This window comes from Pundamilia nyererei, unplaced genomic scaffold, assembly GCF_000239375.1.
Source record: "Pundamilia nyererei isolate P.nyererei 1_Seehausen unplaced genomic scaffold, PunNye1.0 scaffold00106, whole genome shotgun sequence".
NCBI lineage: Eukaryota > Metazoa > Chordata > Actinopteri > Cichliformes > Cichlidae > Pundamilia > Pundamilia nyererei.
This window is the reverse complement of record NW_005187507.1, coordinates 931302-953025: the sequence shown is the minus strand read 5'-3', so window position 1 is coordinate 953025 and position 21724 is coordinate 931302. Positions and strand designations below refer to the sequence as shown.

Sequence of the window (21724 nt, the reverse complement as noted above, 5' to 3'; positions counted from 1 at the left end):
ATTGTTATGACCGTGAACCACTGCATCTCTTGGTTTCGGTATATTGCTAAATATATGCATATATAAGCATATATATATTTTATAATATAGCTGGAGGTCCTTACCCTACATCCCCCAGATGCTATGAACATAGCTGTATAATTGGTGCCTTGAGTCCGTGAAAAATGTGCTACACTGTAACCAAGTATGACTTTATTTCTTAACTTTGTGTCCTCATATGGCAACATTACATTTTGCTTCGCACCTTATACTTTTATATTCTGCGTTTTTATATTTTTTAATCAATTGCGACCATGCCATGTTATGCTGTAATATAAAACCATTGTCCTCTATGGGGACAAGTCTAATCAGGTCCAACTAATCCTAAATAGCTAGGAGATTAGAAAAACGGGTCTCAGGAGGTTAAGAAAGGTGATCCTAGGTTCATTATGGTTCAGCTTAAATACAACACCTATATACTTTCGTTCTTCGCCTCTCACTTTATTGTTGAAACGTGCCATCAAAAATTTCAAAACAATACTTAACAATATATAAACACACCAATAATGTGAACACCAAACAAAAAAAAGAAATAATTTAAAAAAGGTTTTTCAAAATTATACCAAACACTACCCAGCATGTAAAATTTAATTAACCTGAGTCTTTCTTCCCTCTTTAGCATTAAGTTAATTGGAGCAATCAACATCGCTGCTTTTGCATTTTTTGTCTCCCCTAAAACTGCACAATCACGACACCTTAAACGCTCCTTGACATCCAGTTGGCAGTGACTGCTGCCCCTTGACAAAAGAAACACTTTCAAGACTTTGCATAGCAAAAGCAAACTCCCGAACATGCGAGCGGCTAAATGTGCAGTAACCAAATAACACTGAATGACTATTTCACACAAACCCAGACAATTACACACAATCTGGTACATTTTACAGCTGACGGATGTGAGGCACCACTTAAGCACCTTTTTGCTTTTCAAGAAGGAAAATAACAATACTTGTAGATAGCGGGTTCATCAAAATTAATGTACAGCCCAAATTGTGGTATAGGTAAAAAAAAAAAAACAGTAGCAGCAGTAGTAGTCCAGTGTCACCAAATGAGCTTGAGCTTCCTGTGGTGTTTTATATATGTCAAACGTCACGGGTCACTTGTCCATGTACTACTACTATTACTACAACTCAAAACACCAGTCTCTGGTCGAAGTAGGTATATAGGCTCAGCTAACATGATAGCTTCAAAGGCTTTACAAAAATAAGCCTTCAGAGCACAACTTGAGGTAGAACTTGAAACACACAGCAGAGCTCGCTGCTGTGGCCTGTTTGTAAACAACTGGGCCGAAGCCATCAAGTTATCCGACAGAAACTCCCCACCATCCAGTGCAGTGCAGCAATTACACAGAGCAGCATTTTTTTTTCCCCACACAGGTTTTTCTTAGGTTTTAGCTTAACACAGTTTATGTAGAGAGATTTTGCCATCCCACACACACAACTTTTACAGCTAAGACAGACTCTGGAATATTAGTGTGGGTCATGTACAGATTTATCAACAGTCTCAAAAAGAAATATTACAGTGCACACCAGTGGACTATATACAAAAAAAACCCAAAGGTTATCTGCATCTTCGCATTCAAAAAAAGAACTTCTGCTGAAACTGTAGCCCTGAAATGTCCATATAACACAAATGTTTTTCTGTTGAAAAAGAAACATTAAATTAAGAGGATAAGCACACTGTGAGCATAAACTACCTCTCTTTCTAAATATGTACATTAAACAACGTTTCTAGAAATTCTCCAAAATAAGGCAGCAGCACTGTTTACATCGAGAAGGACAAAAAAATGATTTGATTCAACTATATGAAGTTCAATGTCATTTTCAAAAATTCTCGTCAGGTTTATTTTAAATGAAAGTTTTCAACCTTTTCTTTGTTTCTTTTTATTTTAGGCGCTTTTGTCAGTGGCCCCACAGCGTTGACTGGGGAATGGGCCTGAAACATCTCTTCTTTGCAGGCTGGGTAGACTGGGCAGATGTTGGAACAGCACACTTCTGCCCCCTGAGAAAACAAACAAACAAAAAAAACTTTAACTCTTCAAAGTATCAGAATATGCAGATACAAAATAGCCAAATATCCAAAGAAATTTATATGTCACTCTACTGAAACTGCAAGTCTAATGCTTACCTGCTCCTGGGTTGACTAGTCCTACATGACTGGGGTTTGCTGGGTTGGTGTGATAGAGAGATGCCAGGTCATGGGGTGGATAGGAGCGGAGAAGGTTCATCATGCTCCACTCAGACTCCAAACTGCCTCCAATAGTCGTAGGTGCATTCTTTGCCGGACCCAAAACAGAAACCTCAGAAGCTGTGGGTGGACATGACCCTTGCTGTGTGGGTTTCACAGTTCTTTTAGTAAACATCCTGTTAGATCCATCTGCTGGTGGCCCTCTAAAAGCAGCCTTCTCGCCAGCCTCAGCATCCCTGTTTGTAGGCACAGAAAACTTTAATCGCTTGCTGGATGGCTCGCCAAAGTCCATCTGGGGGAGGCTTCCAAATCGGCTGGATAGGCAGAGCCTGGCGGCATCTGTGTGCCAAAGCACACCGCTTCGTACTGGGTAGCTCCGATCGCCGATGCCCACTCTGTCCATGATATATTTGTTGGTTGTGCTGTTTTTTCTCATTAGCTCTGTATACCTGGAGGATTCCTGACTGGGATGTGAGTCGATGCTCTGCCTGTAACGCTGGGTCTCCTGGACATCTTTTATGGGTGCATGGACAGGGGATGGCTTAGGAACGTGCGGTAGGTTAACAGGTGTTTTTTCTTGAGGTTTTGCAGGTTGGGGAGGTGGAGATTTGGTTCGGCGAGGGAAGATCCTCTCAGTGATCAGAACTGAGGAAACATCTTTCCCATTGAGGGCAGGCGGGCAACCCGTATGACGACTTTCACTTAAATTGCCTCCAAACCCATTCTTTTTGGTGCTGTTTGACTTGTCTTTGTGAGAGAGCTTTTTATGCATAATCAGAACTTCTGGGTAGATGGTTTTATAAGCACAAAATGGGCAGGCAATTGGAACTATACCATTTCTTGGTTCAACACTGACAGGTGTAGAGACAGAGACTTTTATGGACAGATTTAATGGGGCCTCACAGTTCTCTTCCTGAACCTCCTCCCTTTTTTTCTTCAGGTTAACAGGCACAGAGCAATTGGCGAGCGCATCATCTTCCGGAGAGCAGGCAGGCACAGCATTTACTTGGACAAGTGGCTTGCCAAGCTTGCCATCGACACTATCCAGTCCGCTTTCTGGTGTTTCATCGATGCACGGCCTGGCTGGAGGGACACAGGATTTCTTTGGCACAGGATTTTCAGCATTGTTTTCATTTTTTCCATCACTGGGTGAGGGCACTAAAGGCACAGGTCTGCTGGGGATCTCGACGTAGGGCTTATCCTTGTGGCGTCGATCCAGGTGATATTTCAGCGAAGTTTTCTGGGCCGCAGCGTACTCGCAGTAAGCACACTTAAATGGTTTCTCACCTGGAACAAATAGTTTTGCATAAACATAACATAAGTCAGAGTTTAAGGTCAGTTTATTTTTAGGATAATTTATAATCATTTGTCGTGAATTTACCTGTGTGAGTCCTCAAATGAACGGTGAGGTAGTAGCTGGATCTGAAGGTTTTGCCACAGTAACTGCAGTCTTTTGATCTGCCATTGGATCGGTCAAATCCATCTTCAACTTTGAAAACAAACAAAAATCTAAATATTAACACAACACACAAAGGACAGAACAACGGCCACAAAAGGCATGTGTTATTATCCGTCCCATCAGCAGAGGGAGCCCTTGGTAACAAACAATTACTACACCACAGATAAGATAATCTGAGTGTATACAGAAAAACAGACTTACCTGAACCCAAGTTTTCCTCCATGCCCTCCTCAGACCCTTCCTCTGTATTTTCCAGTGAGCCTGCTCTTGAAAGCTTGCCATCAACAGAAGAGGTTGGACTTTCTTCACCTCCTCTCTCACGCTTGTGGACCCTGGAGTGGAGCACCAGCTGGTGGTAGGTCCTGAAATTTCTTTGACATTCCTCACAAGTCGTTGGCCTTTGTTTGTCCTTATCTTTCTGAACTGGAGACCTTCGCTGTGGGTCTGGGCTTTTAACAGGGGCCTGTTGCTGAGACCGGAGCTCTCTCCCAACTTCTTTCACGGCCTTGTCTCCTTGGCCCTCAGTCCAAATATTATTCAACTCATCCTTGTCAGAGCCAGATTCGTCATTGTCCGTGCTGTTTTCCTGGCCAACATCTTTTGTATTATTAGGCCCAACTGCGATCTTGCCTTTCGTAGCAAGCTGCCAGGCCTGATATGTGTTGACAGGATCTAGCTGGGGAATCCATTTTGATGATCTCACAGGTTCCACATCCTTTCCTGCGGGGCGAGGCTGAAGGTTTAGGAACTGAAGAAATGAATCCTGGTTGGCAGTGGGTTCATTAGTATCACCCATCTTATCCTTGCTTTTATCTTTTCCAGGCTGTGCCTCTCGATTATGCATTTTACTGTGTTCAACCAAACTATCATGGTCAGGGAAGAAAAACCCACAAACCATGCACATTTTGTATGCGGTGCCTACAGGCTCTGATGGAGGCTCTTGGATGATACCATTAATTGTGATTGGGCTCTCTGGGTCTTGCTGGGTCTTGTTCTTTGCTCCTGCTTTTACATGCATCTTCATGTGGTTCTTGAGGAACCAGTGCTCTCTAAACCGACGCCCACAAAAATTGCAACAATAAGTAAAGTAGTCCTTGTGCTTTCTCATGTGGGCCTCAAGCTCGCTGCCATCTTGGGATAAGTGACCACACAGGATACAGCTGTGAACCTCGTCTTTTTCGGCAGGAAGGCTGCTTTGTTTGGCCCGGGGTCTCTCTCCTGGGATCCTGAATTCTGCTTCAACCCGAAGCACAGTTGGCTCGGAGAATGTGGTGGGGTGCTGTGTTAACACGTGGGGGCCAAGCTCATCCTGATGAGCGAAAGTCTCCTCGCAGAACATACAGTACAGCGGTGCACTTTCTTCATTTTGCAACTCAGTCTTTTCTGGGTAAGTAGTGTGTGGCGTCATGCTAGAGCCCAACCCTGGGATGCTTGCATCTTTACTAATAAGAAAATCTTGGGCGAGTCCATCTGGGCTATTTACAAACGGCAGCAATGAATGAGTCGGCATTTTCTCCTAATGTTTTACAAGCGGTCCAGATTATTAGGAGCCTGTAAAGAATGGGAAAAGTGTTTTTTTTAGGCTTTGCTCAAAAATCAAAACAGGATCAGGTAACTGAAACACCTAAGTTATCATAAAAGCTGTTTGAAAAAACACTAGAGAATTGCCTTTCCTTACACTGAAACAGGAAATGTATCTTTTTTAGCAATCAACTACACAGACAAGTCATTTCCTCTATGTGCAGGCCAATGACAAAACAGCCTTTTTTTGTGCTCGCAAACATTATTTAAATTAATTTAGAATTTATGCCTCTGTGTCTAAGCTTAATATGACTAACATTAACTTAGAATATATACTTCTAGAAAGTAAGATGATTAAGTAAGGTCATTGTTTGTTTTTTTCATTTTTTCCCCTAAATGTAACAAACCTTTGCTTCTCTTTTGTTTCTAACTAAACACGACAACTACTTTAACTAATCATACTAAACATGTAGTGTTAAAATACAATCTACAGACATAGATTAACTTATAGTCAACAACATAAAAAGCAACATCCCAGCAAAAGTCTAAGAATTTCAAGTTGTTAAACTATTTTTGAAAACTCTAAAATCTTTACTCACAAATTCCAGCATATCCTTTTCTCCAGGCATCAGTGACAAAAGACACTGTGGTTTTTCTCTGTGTAGTGGTTTCAGCTTGTATACTGAACTGCTTATATTGGGGAAGGCTCGAACTGCTTAGCGCCTTGATTGGTGGAGAAGTGGAGTAACTGGTTCAGCAAGGACAAAATGCTCAAGGCCCATGCAAAATGCTAATCAAGGCTGTGGCACCAGCAATACCTATAGCGGTCTACTGTAGCATCAAAGACCCTCCCCCTTTTCACACATTTTTAACTGTTACCTTTAAATCAAGTTTTCAGTATATGGCTACAAAACAAAAAACCCACAAATGAGTGGATAAAGGGGAAGTCCCAACTGTAGGTTTCAAGTCATTCAAACCAATGATAAATGGTTTTATTTTCAGTTTTATATAATACATGCACACACATATATATAGTTTTTATACATCAACGTTATTCATAACCAATTTATCTGGAATTAGTTTGCTGTGTGGTACTTTTGCTTTAGACCAGGTGAGCACAGGAAACTCTTAATGATCCTGTGTGGTTTTCTGAAGTACACACATGCTTCGGGAGGCAAGCGTTAACGTTAGCCACCTTCTTATTCAAGAAAGCAAAGCTCCGGTTTGAACGTAATTTTACCTCGGAGGCGATGCTCGAAGTTAACAGTTGAGAACTTCCAGCTAACGTCAATAAAAGTCGGTGCATTTAACAGACTGGCTATTACGTTTCTATATGTGCATCATAAGCCGAGCACGAGGGCTTCGTTACTCATTTTGGAAACATTCAGATCAATTATCAGCCCTGTCCGCGTCTGTGACTGAGGAAGACTGAATTTTAAATCAATACATCCAGACACAAACCCGTCTCGAGTGGCGACGACGTTATTTCATGACAACACTGTGGTACAAAAAGAACATTATCGACCTGACTTTTTTTTAATGTGTGTGTCTACTTACGCTGTCCCCTACGGTTTGTTTTCCAACGCCACTTTCAAAAGTTCACCCAGATTGAGAGAGTGGCATAACAAAACGCTAACTAGTTTTACTCCCATAGCCTCGGTCATTCTTAACGACAGCAACGTTAGCAAACAACACTTTCTGTTGCCTCGACTTCGAGCAAACTGTAGAAACTCACCAAACAATACCTACCAACTCAGAATTTCCGGATTAATATTGATACTGATACTACGAGCGACTGAATTCAGGGAATTCGGGTGTTTGCTCGAGTTTGCTTCTTCATTTCACACAACGCGTTGCCGCTGGTGGACAGCTCACCTATTCAATTGTTTGAATTTGAATCATATTTGTTCGACTTGGCGAGTCCTCCCTGCTGCAGCTGTTGAAATCCGGGGCGCGCTCTCTCAACTTTTTCTCAAGGGGAAGATGGGGCGCGTGCACGGCAGCCCCCCCCACAAAAAAGGGCAATCACGTGGTCACGTATAACAGAGAGGGATTAGTGCAGATAATCATCTTATCTCATACACGCCAATAAAGCATGGGGGCATATTTTATTTGACTGTTCTAGCCCACAATGAACTTCTTACACGTTATCACATGTGAGGTTTTTATTTTTTATTTTTATTCCCAATGTTTTCACTATTAGATGTGTAAGCTGCTTCATTTGTGCTTCAAACGGCCAATATTAGAGTCGTATTCGCTTACAGTGAAGTCTGTTGTCACGCTTTGCTTTTCGAGCGGTTCAATCATCTGTCTAACGATGCTTTAAACTTCCACGGAGTAAGAGGGAGTGCGCTAAATAGACGCCATATAACACTCCTTGATGTGTACGCTGCATTTTAAGAAGTTACCTAAAAGTGCAGCCAGTCAGCACGTCATGCACCAGCTACCATGTGGAGCTGGGGGAGGGGTGCCTCAAACTTTTCACAGTTACATGAGGCTTTTTTTTCTTTTTGCAGAAGCAGGTTGGTTGAGTCATGAGAAATTTCAAGTTCTTCCTATATGGTGACACAAAAACGTACCAAGGCGCACAGCCCACTTTTATATCCCATATGAGTTGTTGCCACCCAAAACATACCTCTGACAAAGCCATGAGATGGTGCGTGTAAACACATTTGATCTTACAGAAAAATGGAAGGAAAAACCTTAACTTTTAGTTACATACTATATTGCTGTTAATAATAATAGAGAATCAGCACACATTTACTGTTGGATTGTGTAATCACCTAAGATTAATAGACTGGTGCTTGTGAGATAAAGACCTTCACCTACAGTAGCCTCCACACCCTCCTATGTAAAATCAACCCCTCCTCCACTCTTAAAAGCAGAGACACTGATGGGCACTTAATCAGTCAATGAAGTTGAATATTCTCCCCCCCCCCCCCAGAATGGCAGCTATGTCTGGAAGAAAACAAAACTTTATCAGTAACCACTCCCAGTTGAAAAACAGTGAACAAAGACTGGAGTGCTCGATTTGCTTAAGCTATGGCTCTTACATGAGCCAAGGATTGGCTGTAAGCAGCCTGCTCTTTTGCCTATATTTCAAGCTGTTGTCAAGCATTTGCTGTCACCAAACAGGTTGAACCAATATTGTTCTCATGATGAAATAAACATGTGGTTTTCCAGCCTAGCAAACATGCTTAATAAAAATATTTGGTTTGAACAGTGGATTTGATAATTGCACTCATTCCAAGGATACCAATGAACTTTTTTTATTTCTATTTTGTCTTAATAAATAACTCAGCTCACTGATTTAAAAAACACATATTTTTTTCTTTAGTAAGACTCATTTACATAGGCACCTTACCCTAAACTAAAAACACTTTCTCCCCTCGCAGTGCTACGATTCAGTTATAGGTACTCGTGCCTTCCCCCGAGATTCTGTTGCAAACAAGGCTAGTATGTTAATCAAAGGCACCACATGTGACACATCGAGGCCTCCCGGTCATTTCCTATTGTTCAGCAACCACAAAGCCTCTGTGAAAAGCTATCAGTCTGAAGCAGCAGTATCATTCCTCAGGATGATGAAATTGCCAAAAGATGTTGTAGCCCATCACGGGAAATGCCTTTTATCTTAAGGCAGTGGTTGTTTGTGTCTAATCCTACAAATATATCTTTAGCTGGCTGCAATTTTTATCATTGATTTACTATGATAATTTAAATAGCATTCATCATCTGTAGTGGCAATGACAGCAACAAGTGGCCGAGCATTGTTTACTTTTAACTGATTTAATTAACTCTGTGCTATTGTTTGACATTATGCTAATAGATTTTTTTGAAGTCATTATCTCAGATAGTTTCTTTATTAAAACATTTAGCTAAAAGCAGTTAAATCTAATTAAAGAAGGGGTATCTGTAAGAAAAAAGCGCAGTACTTTAGAGAATTATAATGTATTCTGCGGGCAGACATCCTAACAGGAATTGGATCAGCGACTCGGGGAAGGCTGTGATGGCTTGTTTTTTGTCTTGACGTGTCAGGAGCAGCTGACCGCATTGTTCTCCTTCAGATTCACAGCCTGAGTTCTTTCATAATCCTGGTGTCGCTTCTGAAAGACACTGATAATACGTAAGCTTCTTTATCACCCCGAACGTTTATTCAGTTCTACCAGCTGTTGTGTTCTGTTGATCATAGAAGTATCAGTGGCCAAACAGAAATTCTCACAGTTCATACTGAAAACAGTACCCGTCTTTTCTGTGTAGAAACTGTAGAAACTGGGTGAAGGAAGTGTCTCTTTGTCCTGCTGCTAGTGCCCCGCTGTCTGCGTGACCTCTTTTGACGACTTTTTTTTTCCTGACCTTTCTTTGTTTCACTATGACCTCTCAGTGAAGTGCATAAATGACAGTTACACATATAAAAGACACAAAGGATATACATTATTTGTTGATTAACTGTGCAGGAAAAATATATACAAATGATAAAAAAAAAGCAAAGAATTTTATCTTTTTAAATTATGGTAGTAGTGACGTATGTATTTGCAAACGTAACACTCTCTTGTTATTAGTTATAATGATGGCAGTCTCTTGTCATTCAGACTGCAATGCTTGATCTCTTCTATAAAATTATACGTTATGAGCACCACACCTAAAACTGAAACTGATTTGTTCTGTTTACAAAACTAAGCAAAACCAGCTTAGCAGCCTGGACATACAACAGCTGTGGTATTTGCGCACATTCCCAAGATTCTAGCAAGTTAAGCACACATAATGACATGTAAAGAGCATCTTTTATTATCTCTACTCTCAAAATGATCCCAAAGCTGTAACAATGTGCTCAGATTCTACCAACTTAGAACAAAGTTTGATGTATCCAAGTGTAAAAACAGAAGCTAAAGTGTTTTTGTCTAAATGTATGCCTGTATACTTGTTCTTAAGATGAACACTTATCTATCAGTTGAAGGCAGATCATGATTACGTCACTCATTTGCATCCCTACAGCAGTATAATCGAATTTTCCGCTCAAAAGACTAAAACAAACAAACAAAAAATGTAAAGACACAGTTGGTAGCATCCGCGTTACAAAACTTCCCTAACAGACACGCACATGCATGTGTTGTCCCCGTAAGCACTGCAGGGGGAACACACTGAGATATTTAGCTTGTTTTTTCCTTGTAGGTAAAAAAAAAAAATTCCATCAGTTTGTGAAGGGATCAGAACCGGTTATGACGGTTTTCTTTTTTCTTTTCATTAGTACCCAGAATAGTTTTAACCTCTCATATTCCATATTACTAGCAAGCACTGCCATGATGCACATTAGTGCTGACAGGAGGTCTCCTATCAGGCCTCTCCTCCCACTATTCCCCTGTTTCACCCCCTCTGAGCTCAGTGCATTCACACAGTCACATGCATTGTCCTAGGATGAACTGCAGCAACATGGTGGCTGAGAAAATCTGCTGCACTGTGTACAGTCCATGCATTGTTAAATCCATACTTGGGAACTATCTCTTTATTAATAAGCTTTTTTAGGTCATTATCGTATGTGATTGTGCAAAAAAAAAAAAAAAAGGGAGCGACTAGCCCTTGTGACGCACAATCACTTTCCCAACTGTATGGAAAAAGAATTCCCTTAACTCTCACTCCTGGAACGCTGCGTGTAGGGGCATGCAGCTGTTATCATCGTCTTCACTGTTATTTGACAAGTCACTAAATACAGAAAAGGCTGAGCAGATTTCTAAATAACTGCACACGGAAGTTTAAAACATCTGGAACTGTTAGCAAAGGCCAAAAAGTTGCTCGTGATTTCCAGTTAAAGTGTTGTGTAAGGGCATCTTTTTAGTCACTCTTCCAATTAGTTTTAGTAATCTAAGCGAGATTTGTGAGTAGTTTTGCTTTCTCCTTCACTTCCATCTCATTAAAACTCAGTCAGAATTCCTCACTCCCAGGTTCATCAACACTATACTCTGTTTGCTAATGAAAATGAGCTCTTCACACATAAACAAAACTGCTGGCAAAGTCGTCACAGTGTATCTTAATTGAGACATTCCTCCAGGGAAAGGAGAGACAATGGAGCACATGTCTTAAGCTGTGCAAGCAGCAGTACCTCACTTTTTCTCCCTCAGTGCCGTGGCAATTACTTTGATGCACAATTTAAAATGATCACACCTATTATAGACAGTAATACAAGAATAGTGTGCCTCATTGATAACAAAGGAGCAGTGTGAGTTATGCCTTCGGGGGCTGCGACTCATCACTTAATGGTGGGTGAATAGTGGTTCTCAGACACTTCTATCTAAAACACATCCTTCCAGAGACTGCACACTACGCCATCAATCATAGAAATTACATCATAAAAGGAGAAGATGATTTGAGGTCTTCCTTTACCTGAAATATCAAATTCCTTAGATCTTATTTTACATTTTTTATCTCCAAGGTACGCCTCACAGACACTAAAATTCAGCAGTAATGTCCAACAGCCATCTGTCTGTCTAAAATAAAAAATATGACCTCTGGTTAATTTGCTTTTTCTCCAGTCAACAAACATTTATTTGTTGGCATTACAAATATATACAAGTGTGTGACAAATTAAAGGAAAAACAAACAAAAAAGGAAAACCATTTCCAAAACACAATCCCTAACTTGTTTTTTTGACCATGGCAGCGCGTTAGCCAGCTGTCTAGCATGTTAGACCACTCATTCAAATGGAAAACGATCTGTTGACTGCGAAGGCCACAGAATGCGATTTGAATTCTTGTACATACTTGTGGCTCGAGGTGCCATCTTGGGAGAGGCCACTCCCAACAGAAGCATTTAATCATAATAAAGGGTTAAGATGGCTCCCCATAATCTTATAATGATTTGCACTGTCTCTGCCCTATATAAAAATGTTGCCATGCAACCACCAGATCCTCTCACCAAAGGGGTCATTGGATCAGTTTTTTCCTTTGATTTGTCAGAGATCTTTATGAACATGAGTCAGACTTACAGTATTTGGCTTAACACCCAGATTGGGTGTAGCGGGATACGCTACACCTTTGCTGCACTCTTATATGCATAAAAATGGTTGCTATGACATTGCTCATGAATAGAGGCATCTTTTATTTATTTATTTTTTGGCCAGACTTGCCTGGTCATCTTCTTCTTTGTTTTTTAAATTGTTGGAACATCCAATTATTCTTGATAACACTCCTCATGCTTTTATAGCTTACATTAAAAATGAAAACTCTGAAGCAAAACAGGCATGTGGTATATTTATTTGCATTTATTGTCTTCAGGATAGCTCAAGTTTCACATACACACTACATAACGACAAACTACAGCGTCACATTAATTGCACATACGCCTGACACAGTTTACTTACACCGGAAAACTTTTGTTAGTTGACACGACACAAAGTGCTAAAATCAAAATAAAAGCTTCTCGGTTGTGATTTATGAGTAATGCAGAGCATACCACAAGGACACATTTGCACAAAGACACCGTTTCAATACCTCGGATGCATTTTTAAGCATTTGTTGAGTATTTACAATCAGTTCCCCAAAGATCAGTAGAGATTGTGATGTCCCATATAAGCTAAAAGATAGCTGTTCTGGCATGTACCTTTTTGTTTTAGTCCACATATAACTTGCATAGAGTTAAAAAATCTATAAGCACACTCTGCTATATAAACTTTAATACTCCTTAGACCAGCTCCATTAAGAGCATTTCTATGACTCATATCTACGTCCTTCATGTTAACCACTGCATTACCTTAACTGCGTGAATTCTCTGGTGTGAAGTGTAAAAATAGAACCTATATGACATTGAGTTTTATCGATTTAACACAAAATAGTTGTTCAAGGCAAAGCATGGCACTATATATTGCATAAGCCCAGTATGTTAGATTGCAAAACAGAGAAAAGTCATTTTAAACGTCTGTAGAAAATGTCACATTTATGTGACAAAAAATATGTCCAAACAACCTCTGACCATTTTAAATCTCCACAAGTTCAACTCCCTGCTAACTGTTCTGTCCACTTTCCTTTATTCTTCCAAAACCTTACCTTTGCTATTGTGACTTTTAAGCAGTAACAATTAAAAAACAAAGTAATCAAAGTAACTCAGGGGATTCAAGAAGGTGATAAGAGAGAAAAAGAAGGACTGAGTACAAGTGAGAGGGAGGGAAGGAGACTGTACAGGAAAACGTAAGGGTTGCTTCTGGTCTCATTTGGCTTTCTCAGCTCCTTGAGCAGCGGTCAGTGGCTCTGTCTGGACTCCGGCATCTGTAGAAGGACGTTTCTGAGTCTACAGTTTGCAGGGAGAAAATGGTACATTTTGTTGCAGTGTCTTTAGAAAATGCAACTCGTTCAATATCTATTTTTATTTAATTTTTGTCTTTTATAAGCTTTAATTGTTTTTTTAGTTAAACAAAAACTTTATTAATTTCTTTCACAGGCATCAAATGTATTAAACTGGACTCTGACTAAATTTGTTACATTTAAGTAACGGTAACTGTCCTATAACTAAACTGCATTTCCAGATGTGTTATATCAGTCCGCTTGGTTTTCAGTAATGTGGAGCCTACACCTTAAGTGTCTGCTGCCATCTAGTGGGGATAATACAAAAATACTTTGCACTGTGCAGTGATAAGGATATTGTGCATGTTTCTAATGTTAATATCTGGGGAAAGCAATGTTCTTCTTACCAGATTTTTAAAGAATAGCTGAATGGAGTTCCTCTTTTCCAGTTTTTTGGGCACACTGGCTGCATCATCGCCAGCTTGGGAAGGCACAGAGGCTGGTTTGTTATCTGCAGCTTGCTCTGAAGACTTGGCTGCCGCTTTAGGTTCCTCCTTGGCTTTAACTGCTTGAGCTGCCTCCGCTGCTGCAGGTGGGGTTGGGGTCACCTTCTTGGGCTCAGCAGCCTAAAAGTGTTGCGGCACATAATGAAGCATTCAATTATTTTAGTCCTTGACAGGCTTGAGATTCACACACCGGTGGCTCATACACTTCACTCGTTAAGTGCAGATGGACTTTGAGGCGGCACATGAAGTGGGATTAAAATGTACATCTGCTGTTAGGATACGACATCATGCGCAACATCACGAGGGACGGTGACATATGCTCAAAGATAACAGCAAATGGAGAAAAATGCTTCTGGCAAAGAAGTTGTTTAGAGCATGTTTTAATACCAGACGTAATTGATGAAATTACTCTGGTTAATAATGCATCTGTTTGCAAGAGGCAACGTATTTTCATGTATTTACCAGTCCAGTAGTTTTCCTGAGGAGCCGAACTCCACTTGTGGAGGCTGCCTGGACTTTTGTGGTCATGTGATCTAATAGTACCTCAAATTCACATTAACCTGTTACTTACCATTCTGTAATTTCACCACAATTCATACCTAATGTATTTCAGAGTTGTTTCTTTTCAGAGATCTTATAAATGTTTATGGGAATAGGTTCTTACTTGAGGCTTGAAGAAAGAAAGGAATGGGGATTTTGAGGCGCTTTTCTTTTCTTCCTGAGCAGGTGGCGGCGGCTCTGGTTTTGCAGCAGCCTCCTGGGTGCCAGCTTTTGAGGAATCCACCGTCTTTAACCAAAGCAGGAAAAAGAAAAATATGTATCATGAATATTTACTAAAAAAAAAGGGAAAAAAAATCAAAGGGATGCTCATCGATTTAGGTGACAGAGTGAGAGTAGGAGCTTCCATCTGTGACATGAAAGAGGAGGTAAAGCAGTAAAAAGATATCTGTGATCAGAGTAGAGAGACAGCGTATAATCAGATCAAGATAAGAACTAGTGAGGAAGCCCACATTGTCAAGCGCAAAAGCCAAAATCTGTAAAGAGGAAGAAAGAGGAAAAAGGTAAAGCCCATCAATATTCACTTTACATTTCAAAGATGTCCACTTTTAAAGAAACAGCTAGTTAAACATTTTGGGAAATTCTTCAAGAAAGTAAGAAAAGAAGAGTCACATAACCCCAGATATCTGGGTTGATTGTGTCACGGTTGAACAGTGCAAGGCTGCAAGGCTGCTTCCTCATACTTGTAGTCTTTCTGCTAAAGCTCAGTCAGCCATCTTGGTACTTTGGCCTCACACATAGTGTGATTATCAATGTGACTCATATGGTTATTTTATAGCCACTTGTCATGGTCCGGAGTCTGCGACTCCGTGTTTATGTTTAGTCTATTAGTATTCTGTGGTTTTGGTTACCTTGGGTGTTTGTATTCTTCTGTTCATGTTCCTATGTTCTGTGTCCCCCAGTCTGTGTTTAGTTGGTGTGTTATGTCATTGCGTGTATGTGTTTCCTGTTTTATTGTGAAGGTCTGCGTCTTATGTGAGTGTTTCAGTTTGCCTCCCTAGTCTCGTCACGATAATCACTCCCAGCTGTGTTCCCTGCGTGTAATCTCCCTGTGTTCTCTGGGTGTATTTAAGTTGTGTCTTCTGTCATGGTAGTTGCTGGTTCGTCTGTGTTATTTCCCTTCCACCCTTCTGTGTTGATTCTCTGGTCATTCTCCCTGCATGTCATGTTCGTATTCCGGTTAGTGTTTTATTTAGTTTTCCCAGTTTAGAGTTTTCACCGTTCTGTTCCTCGCCACCCTGTCTGTTGTACCTTTTAGTTGCCAATAAACTCACCCTCCACTTCAGCAGCCTGCAGTTTGGATCCATTATTATTCACACGGCTTGCCCCGGCAAACCGTGACACCATTCATCTCCCCTAACTATTAAAAGAAACATAAGAAAAGAAAAAAAGCTTTCCTAGAACATTAAACACCACTAATTTACCTCAGTTTCTACCACTGGTTGTGGTACCTCTTCCTTTATCTACAGAAAAGGGAGAGTTATTTGTTATATCCTGAATTGGAAGAGCGTAAATAGTGATAGTCATTAAATCTTATATCGTACTAATTTTGTGCCATAATGGGGGTTGTTTAATCTGTACAGTTTGGGATGTGATGCGATACAATTATTTTTTTTAAAAATGGATGAATTACAAAGAGTAAATGTGGGAAATGTTATGGTACCATATAAGTGTGGCAACATTATTGCAGAGGTGCCTGCAGAGTGAAGAAAATCAGGAATTGATATTCCTAAGCACTTCTTGCTCATTTACCTGCACTTCTACAACAGGCTCTTCCCCCACTGCTGCTGCCTCCTGAGGTTCAACCTCATTTTGAATCTAAGCAAATAGAAATGAATCTTTACATACAAAAACAGCTTTGGAAGAGGGTACGTGGTGTAATCAGAGGCTCAAAAGACCATTCCACTCCCTAAAAGAGTACAAAGCCCCAAGAGTGAGAAGTTGCCTTTCATTTACCTGCACTTCTACAACAGGCGCTGGCACCTCCACTGGTGTCTCCTGTAAAGCAAAACTGTTATTTTATTCTGCACAGATGCAAATTGCGGTGAACATTTCAAACCCTGTAATTAACCATAAAGCATGTTTGTTATGTAACTCTGGCAAGATGGTTTGTAATTATCCAGTCGTCTCCAGCAAGGCTTGTGTGCGGAAGATTCATGTTCACATCTTAATACATTAATGTAACATTCCCTGAATGCAGCTGGGAAGATTAAACAGGCTCGAGTTCACATGTAAGTTTACACCTGGCTGTACCTCTGCTCCTACAGCTGACTGTTGCACATGACTGATTGTCTGCAGGACAGCGAAATGCAAAAGGACTTCAGAACCTCAAAACAGATGAAAAGTTGTATTTATGGACTACTCACTATGTTAACATGACAATGAATGGTGACTTGTATCAACTGGTTAAGGAAGTTCAAATGCAATGCATTAGAAGAGTCAGAAAGAGCTCCCCAGGGGTGTAATTTCCAGGGGGGTTAGGGAGGTTATGACCCCCCCCCCCCCAATAATCAGACCCAGCCAATATAACTCCCCCAATAAAATTATGAATTATCTTGCATAAATAGGCTGTTGATTCTCTTTACTCATTTCCGTTATTACCAGCAAAATAGTTGCATGTTTAATCATCTGGGAATTTACCCAGATTTATTTATTAATTTAGACAGAGATCCCCCCCCACCAATGTTCAGCACATAGTTACGCCCATGGCACAGCCCCACAGCTCCTCTGGCATGAGTCCAAAGTGCAGGACAAAACCAGTTTATAGATTGTGTACTCCAAACCACTTTGATCGAATCTGGGAGAATCTTAAAATATTCATCAGGGATATTACTTGTTTTAGTTTATTTTACTAAGTAGAAGTTTGTTGTTGTTTTGTGTGTGTGTGTGTGTGTGTGTGTGTGTGTGTGTGTGTGTGTGTGTGTGTGTGTGTGTTGTAATCTATTTTACTCACTTATGTTTAGTTTGATTGTTGTAAATGTGATTCTTTTTCATGAAATTTTGTCTTTTTAATTATTTCAGATAGCAATTAATTTTTTCCTCCACTTACTGTTAGCGCATGTATGTTGGAAAGTTTACCCTCTTCATGTTGTTTGTCTGTTCATTTTAACTTTTTATTTATTTATTTTTTGTTTATTGCTGTCTTGGCAGCTTGTAATTCTTCAGTATGTAAATGAAAGGTGTTGAGTTGAATTGGTTGATCTGTGTTTAAATATGGGACAAAATCCAGCAAGAAAAAAGAAAAAAAAAACATGGATGCTCAAAAATGTAACAACATAACGATTTGATCTTGTAAATTAAAGCCTTTTTAATTTAAAATACACATGTTGTTTATTTTGGCTCTACGGAAACTAAAATAAAAAAAAGAAATCTGTTGTAGTTATGCCCTATAACACCTTCTCTGGGCAGCAGCTAAATGTAATGGCTTCTCGTTGAGCTCACAGTGATGCAAATGTGACTTAACGGTCAGTGCGGTTAAAAGAAAGGAGATGCAGTGTTGTGGGTGAGCATTTGTGGTGCTGGTGGGTGCTGATGAGCCTTGTTAGCCCTTTGTCCCTGCTTCTGCTCCTTATGCTGATACTATGATCTTTTATTTTTGTCTTTATGTATTATGCAAAAACGTAAGGACGACGTCATTCTTCTTATCTTATTCTCAACAAATAAGAAAACCTGATTCTCCCAAGAGAAAAGGTTTCAGCACAGGACTAATGCTACTTCACAAAACTATAGCTCCGATTAGGAAACAGTAAATTGCAAATTTCTGGTGCCTCTGGACAAATGAGCTCTTGTTCGGTTAGTAACTGATGAGCCATGGTCAGTTTGAGAATATGATCATTTACTGTACCACTGCTGCAGTCTTGCCCGGGGCTTTGGCTCCACTTGCTGAAGCACCATTGCTTTTGGAGGTCTTGACTCCTAGCAATACCTCAAACTGACATACAGTATGTTTCACACTGTGTTCTCATTGAACATGCAGTGAGTGTCTACATGAATAGCTATTCCTTAAAATAGTGATTGGATCTTGTAATCTGCAGTTAAAGCTGTTTGTTTACCTTCTGGCGGAAAAATTTGCTCAGAGTATCTTTGGCTGATTTTCCTTTCGAGGACACAGGCTCCTTTCCAGCAGCTTTAGGTTCTTCTTTCGCAGAGGCCTTTACAGGTTTGGCAGTTGGCTCTCCTTTGATTTCCACTTTCGGTGGCTCTGGAGGTGGGGGTGGTGGGACAGACATTCCTTTGGGTGCTGCAGGCGGTTCAGATATTTGTGCAACCTATTGAAGAAAGAGAGGGGCTGTTAAAGCAATGGTTTACACAGCCCTCTTAAACTGCAAAGACATTTTTGATGTAGCAGTTTTGTCAGATATGATATCAGCAACTGTATTTCCTTCCAGTTTCACCCAATAAAAATGCATTGCTATGTAAAATGAGCAAATAAGACATCATATCCGGAAATTAAATAAACTCACCATGTGCAGTAAATATATACATTTAACGTGAAGTGCAATGGTTATGGGAATCAAAACTTATGGGTTATATGCTCACAGTAGAGGTTGCCGCTGGTTGGGTCTCCTTCTGGGACTATTTTGCAACAGAAAAGAAAGCACTTATAAAAAAGGTTAAACTGAAGCAAACAAAGGATGCAAAAAAAAAAGCTTTATGCACAAATTCTGCAAAAATAAATCACCTTTTAAAAATAAATGTTACTTTTTAAATTCAGGAACATCCTTAGTTCAAGCAACAGAAACAGAACAGACGAGGGTGTGACAGCTCATTGTATAGCTGTCTGTATTAGATAATCAGAGATATGGTTTGATAAAAGCAGCAGAGAGTGATAGGTTAAAATGAACCTCTGTTCACCTTGTCTTTAGCGGCATCGGGAGTAGCCGTTTCCTTTTTGGACGTTTTAGTAGGGGTCACCTGTGCAACAGAGGAATAAAAATGAACCGTCTTTATTTTTTGTGCCGTGATCCACATAAAAACACAAGAGAAAAAAATCTTGATCTTTAAATGTGAACTGTGTAAGCATTGTGGAGCACTATGTATGTGGCGGTTAAGCAGTGTGAAAAGCAAAATGCCAGGGGATACAGTTGATGAGACAGAAAAATAATTATTTGGATAAAACAGAAGCCTTTCATGAATGCAGACATAGGCCTTTATGGTAAGCTAACTGAGGCCCACAGAGGTCCCTGACAGAGCACATACAGTACATGCGCTGCCATTGTGACAGCCATTGTGCTCCGGAGATGGCGTAGGCCTGCCCTCGCTCTATCTTCACAAATCTCGACTTCCAACTGCACAGGCCTCCCTTGTGAGCTCACACTATGGGATGAACAATAGGCCACCACATTCCCGCATGTTCAAAGACTTGATTAGCATGGGGCTAGGGCAATGGCAACTCTTTAAAACGGCATGAATCCAAAAGACAGCATGATGAAGAGGAAATACAATAGCTGCTTGTTGCAACTTTTCCATCTGGCACTGTCATGATGGCAGATTTCGCTACGGTTACACTTAATGTCATATACAGTTATACCGCCTTCCCACATCACTACATAGAACAAAAACATTCAAAAATACACACAAACTAATGAAACATTTTCAAGCGTATTACTACTTATTACTGCTAAATGATTGGAAAAATGACCACACATCTCACTTTGACTGGGGCACAACTGGAAGACGCATTAACCTCATTTTATTTTATTTTTTATTTTTTTGCCTGTTTCTCTTCAGAAAAAGAAGCAGATAAAAGTACATATGTTCTTTCCCTTTTCCCCCAAATAGTCTAATTTGACATGATAAACAGAAATAGCAGGAGCATAAAAAGTCACCTTAAATTGCCAAATGATGCCACTTACTAGGGTTTTGAAGAAGTTCATAACTGGATTCTCTTCTGGGTTACTCTCCTCTTTGCTTTCCACGGGCTCACTGTCTCCGTTGTCAGTTTCAGGAACGTTTTCTTCCTTGGGACTGGAGACTGGAGTCACCCTCTCTGGCTCCTTTAATGATTCAGGCTCGTGGTTTAGGTTAGCCGTCTCCTGTACACCATGACAAAAGAATTCGCCTTTGAGAATTATGTTAGAGCAGAGCGGAGCTGATATGTAAGCAGTGAGTGTCTTAATCGCAGTATTGAGATGGGAGCACAATTCCAACCATGCCTCTGCCTACTCGGGGCATTGTCAACAATCACCCTTTTATTAATGTGTGTGTCCCACCCCTCAGTCATTGATATTCAACAATGTGTGAGAGTTATTTCTCGAGAAATGTCAGGAAAACCAAATACCTAGCTATGCCCGTATGGTGTGCGTCTATAAAATATGTGAACTGAACCAATGTCAATTCATTTATACATTTTTTGCCTTTTCTTCCAGCAATCTTGATACATTATTTTGGCCCAATTTATTATCCCATTAGAAACTGTAGAGGTGGCCTATTTTGCTTTTCCATATTTTCCGTTACAAGCACCAAAATAAATGTTGCCAAAGTTTCAGTTAATGAGACCAGCAACATAGACAGGTCACACAGGTCAGCTCACAGTAGCCAGACCCACTTTCTACTTACGAGGGGCAGCCAATCAGAAGAAAGGTTTAAATCAGAGGAAAGAGAGCATAAACGTTTGCTCTAAGTAGCGGATGAAGTGAGGAACACGAGGGCCCTTATTTTCAGCACTATAATGATCAAAGTGTATGTATGCCTACATGCAGCCTATCTCGTCCTTAAACGAATGTGGCAGTCTGAACAAGACTTTGTATGAACCCATGCAGTGATTACTAACATCTATTTGCTTTTTAAAAAGATTTATTCTAAATACCAGTTCTCTTGATTTTCATATACTGTATATAACGTTCAGTTCGTCCTAGCCCTGTGAATGCATTTGCTTAATGAATGTTGCCCACACATAACTGAACAGTTACCAAAATGTACAGAATGAAGAATTACAAATAAATCTGTATCTATGTTATATATCTAAGCAGATGATAATTAGTTCTGGTAAAGCTGAAGATGTTTTTGATGACCATCAGGATTGTGGCAAGTACTGCTAAATTTTATGTAACCGTAAATGTATTGTGGCTGCTATTAATCATTGCTGTATTATATACAGAACAGGTAAATAGAGGGATATTTGTTTAAAATGTAAATGAAGGAACCAGCTTCAGATTAAATGACTGAATCCAGCAGTCATATATGTATAT

At 40.1% G+C, this 21724-nt stretch overlaps 2 protein-coding genes across 7 annotated transcripts in view; both read right to left on the bottom strand.

Annotated features, from left to right (window-relative positions):
* Positions 1-464: 464 nt before the first annotated feature.
* znf217 (zinc finger protein 217) lies at positions 465-7191 on the bottom strand. 6 transcript variants are annotated; one of them, XM_005740974.2, is made up of 6 exons: positions 6953-7191; positions 5803-5926; positions 3884-5233; positions 3605-3712; positions 2164-3510; positions 465-2037 (listed from the first exon to the last, which is right to left on the bottom strand). In XM_005740974.2, exons 3-6 carry the CDS (start codon positions 5190-5192, stop codon positions 1925-1927), a joined length of 2877 nt encoding a protein of 958 aa, XP_005741031.1. In that variant the 5' UTR covers positions 5193-5233; positions 5803-5926; positions 6953-7191; the 3' UTR covers positions 465-1924. The 6 variants fall into 6 exon arrangements, with proteins under 6 accessions (XP_005741031.1, XP_005741029.1, XP_005741033.1 ...); XM_005740972.2 differs by having other exon boundaries at positions 7079-7191; XM_005740976.2 differs by lacking the exon at positions 5803-5926 and having other exon boundaries at positions 6939-7191.
* Positions 7192-12431: 5240 nt separating this feature from the next.
* Positions 12432-21724, bottom strand: part of bcas1 (brain enriched myelin associated protein 1) — a 13069-nt gene continuing 3776 nt past the window's right edge. The window contains exons 2-13 of the mRNA XM_005740970.2: positions 20390-20569; positions 19389-19448; positions 19074-19109; positions 18587-18802; positions 18379-18465; positions 16491-16532; positions 16287-16352; positions 15959-15997; positions 14641-14763; positions 14439-14519; positions 13878-14096; positions 12432-13477 (exon numbers count right to left, since the gene is read on the bottom strand). Of these exons, the coding sequence (XP_005741027.1) occupies positions 13397-13477; positions 13878-14096; positions 14439-14519; positions 14641-14763; positions 15959-15997; positions 16287-16352; positions 16491-16532; positions 18379-18465; positions 18587-18802; positions 19074-19109; positions 19389-19448; positions 20390-20410 (1071 nt within the window). The 5' untranslated portion in view covers positions 20411-20569 and the 3' untranslated portion in view covers positions 12432-13396. The remainder of the gene's footprint in view (positions 13478-13877; positions 14097-14438; positions 14520-14640; positions 14764-15958; positions 15998-16286; positions 16353-16490; positions 16533-18378; positions 18466-18586; positions 18803-19073; positions 19110-19388; positions 19449-20389; positions 20570-21724) is intronic.

Bases quoted from the DNA above. Each gene is read 5' to 3' on its own strand.
- znf217 (XM_005740976.2), bottom strand. From the start codon at position 5,192: ATGCCGACTCATTCATTGCTGCCGTTTGTAAATAGCCCAGATGGACTC. The intron at 3,713-3,883 runs GTAAGTCTGTTT...TTGTTTTCAAAG, and splicing joins GGAGGAAAACTTGGGTTCAG to TTGAAGATGGATTTGACCGA. The intron at 3,511-3,604 runs GTAAATTCACGA...TATTTGTTCCAG, and splicing joins TCATTTGAGGACTCACACAG to GTGAGAAACCATTTAAGTGT.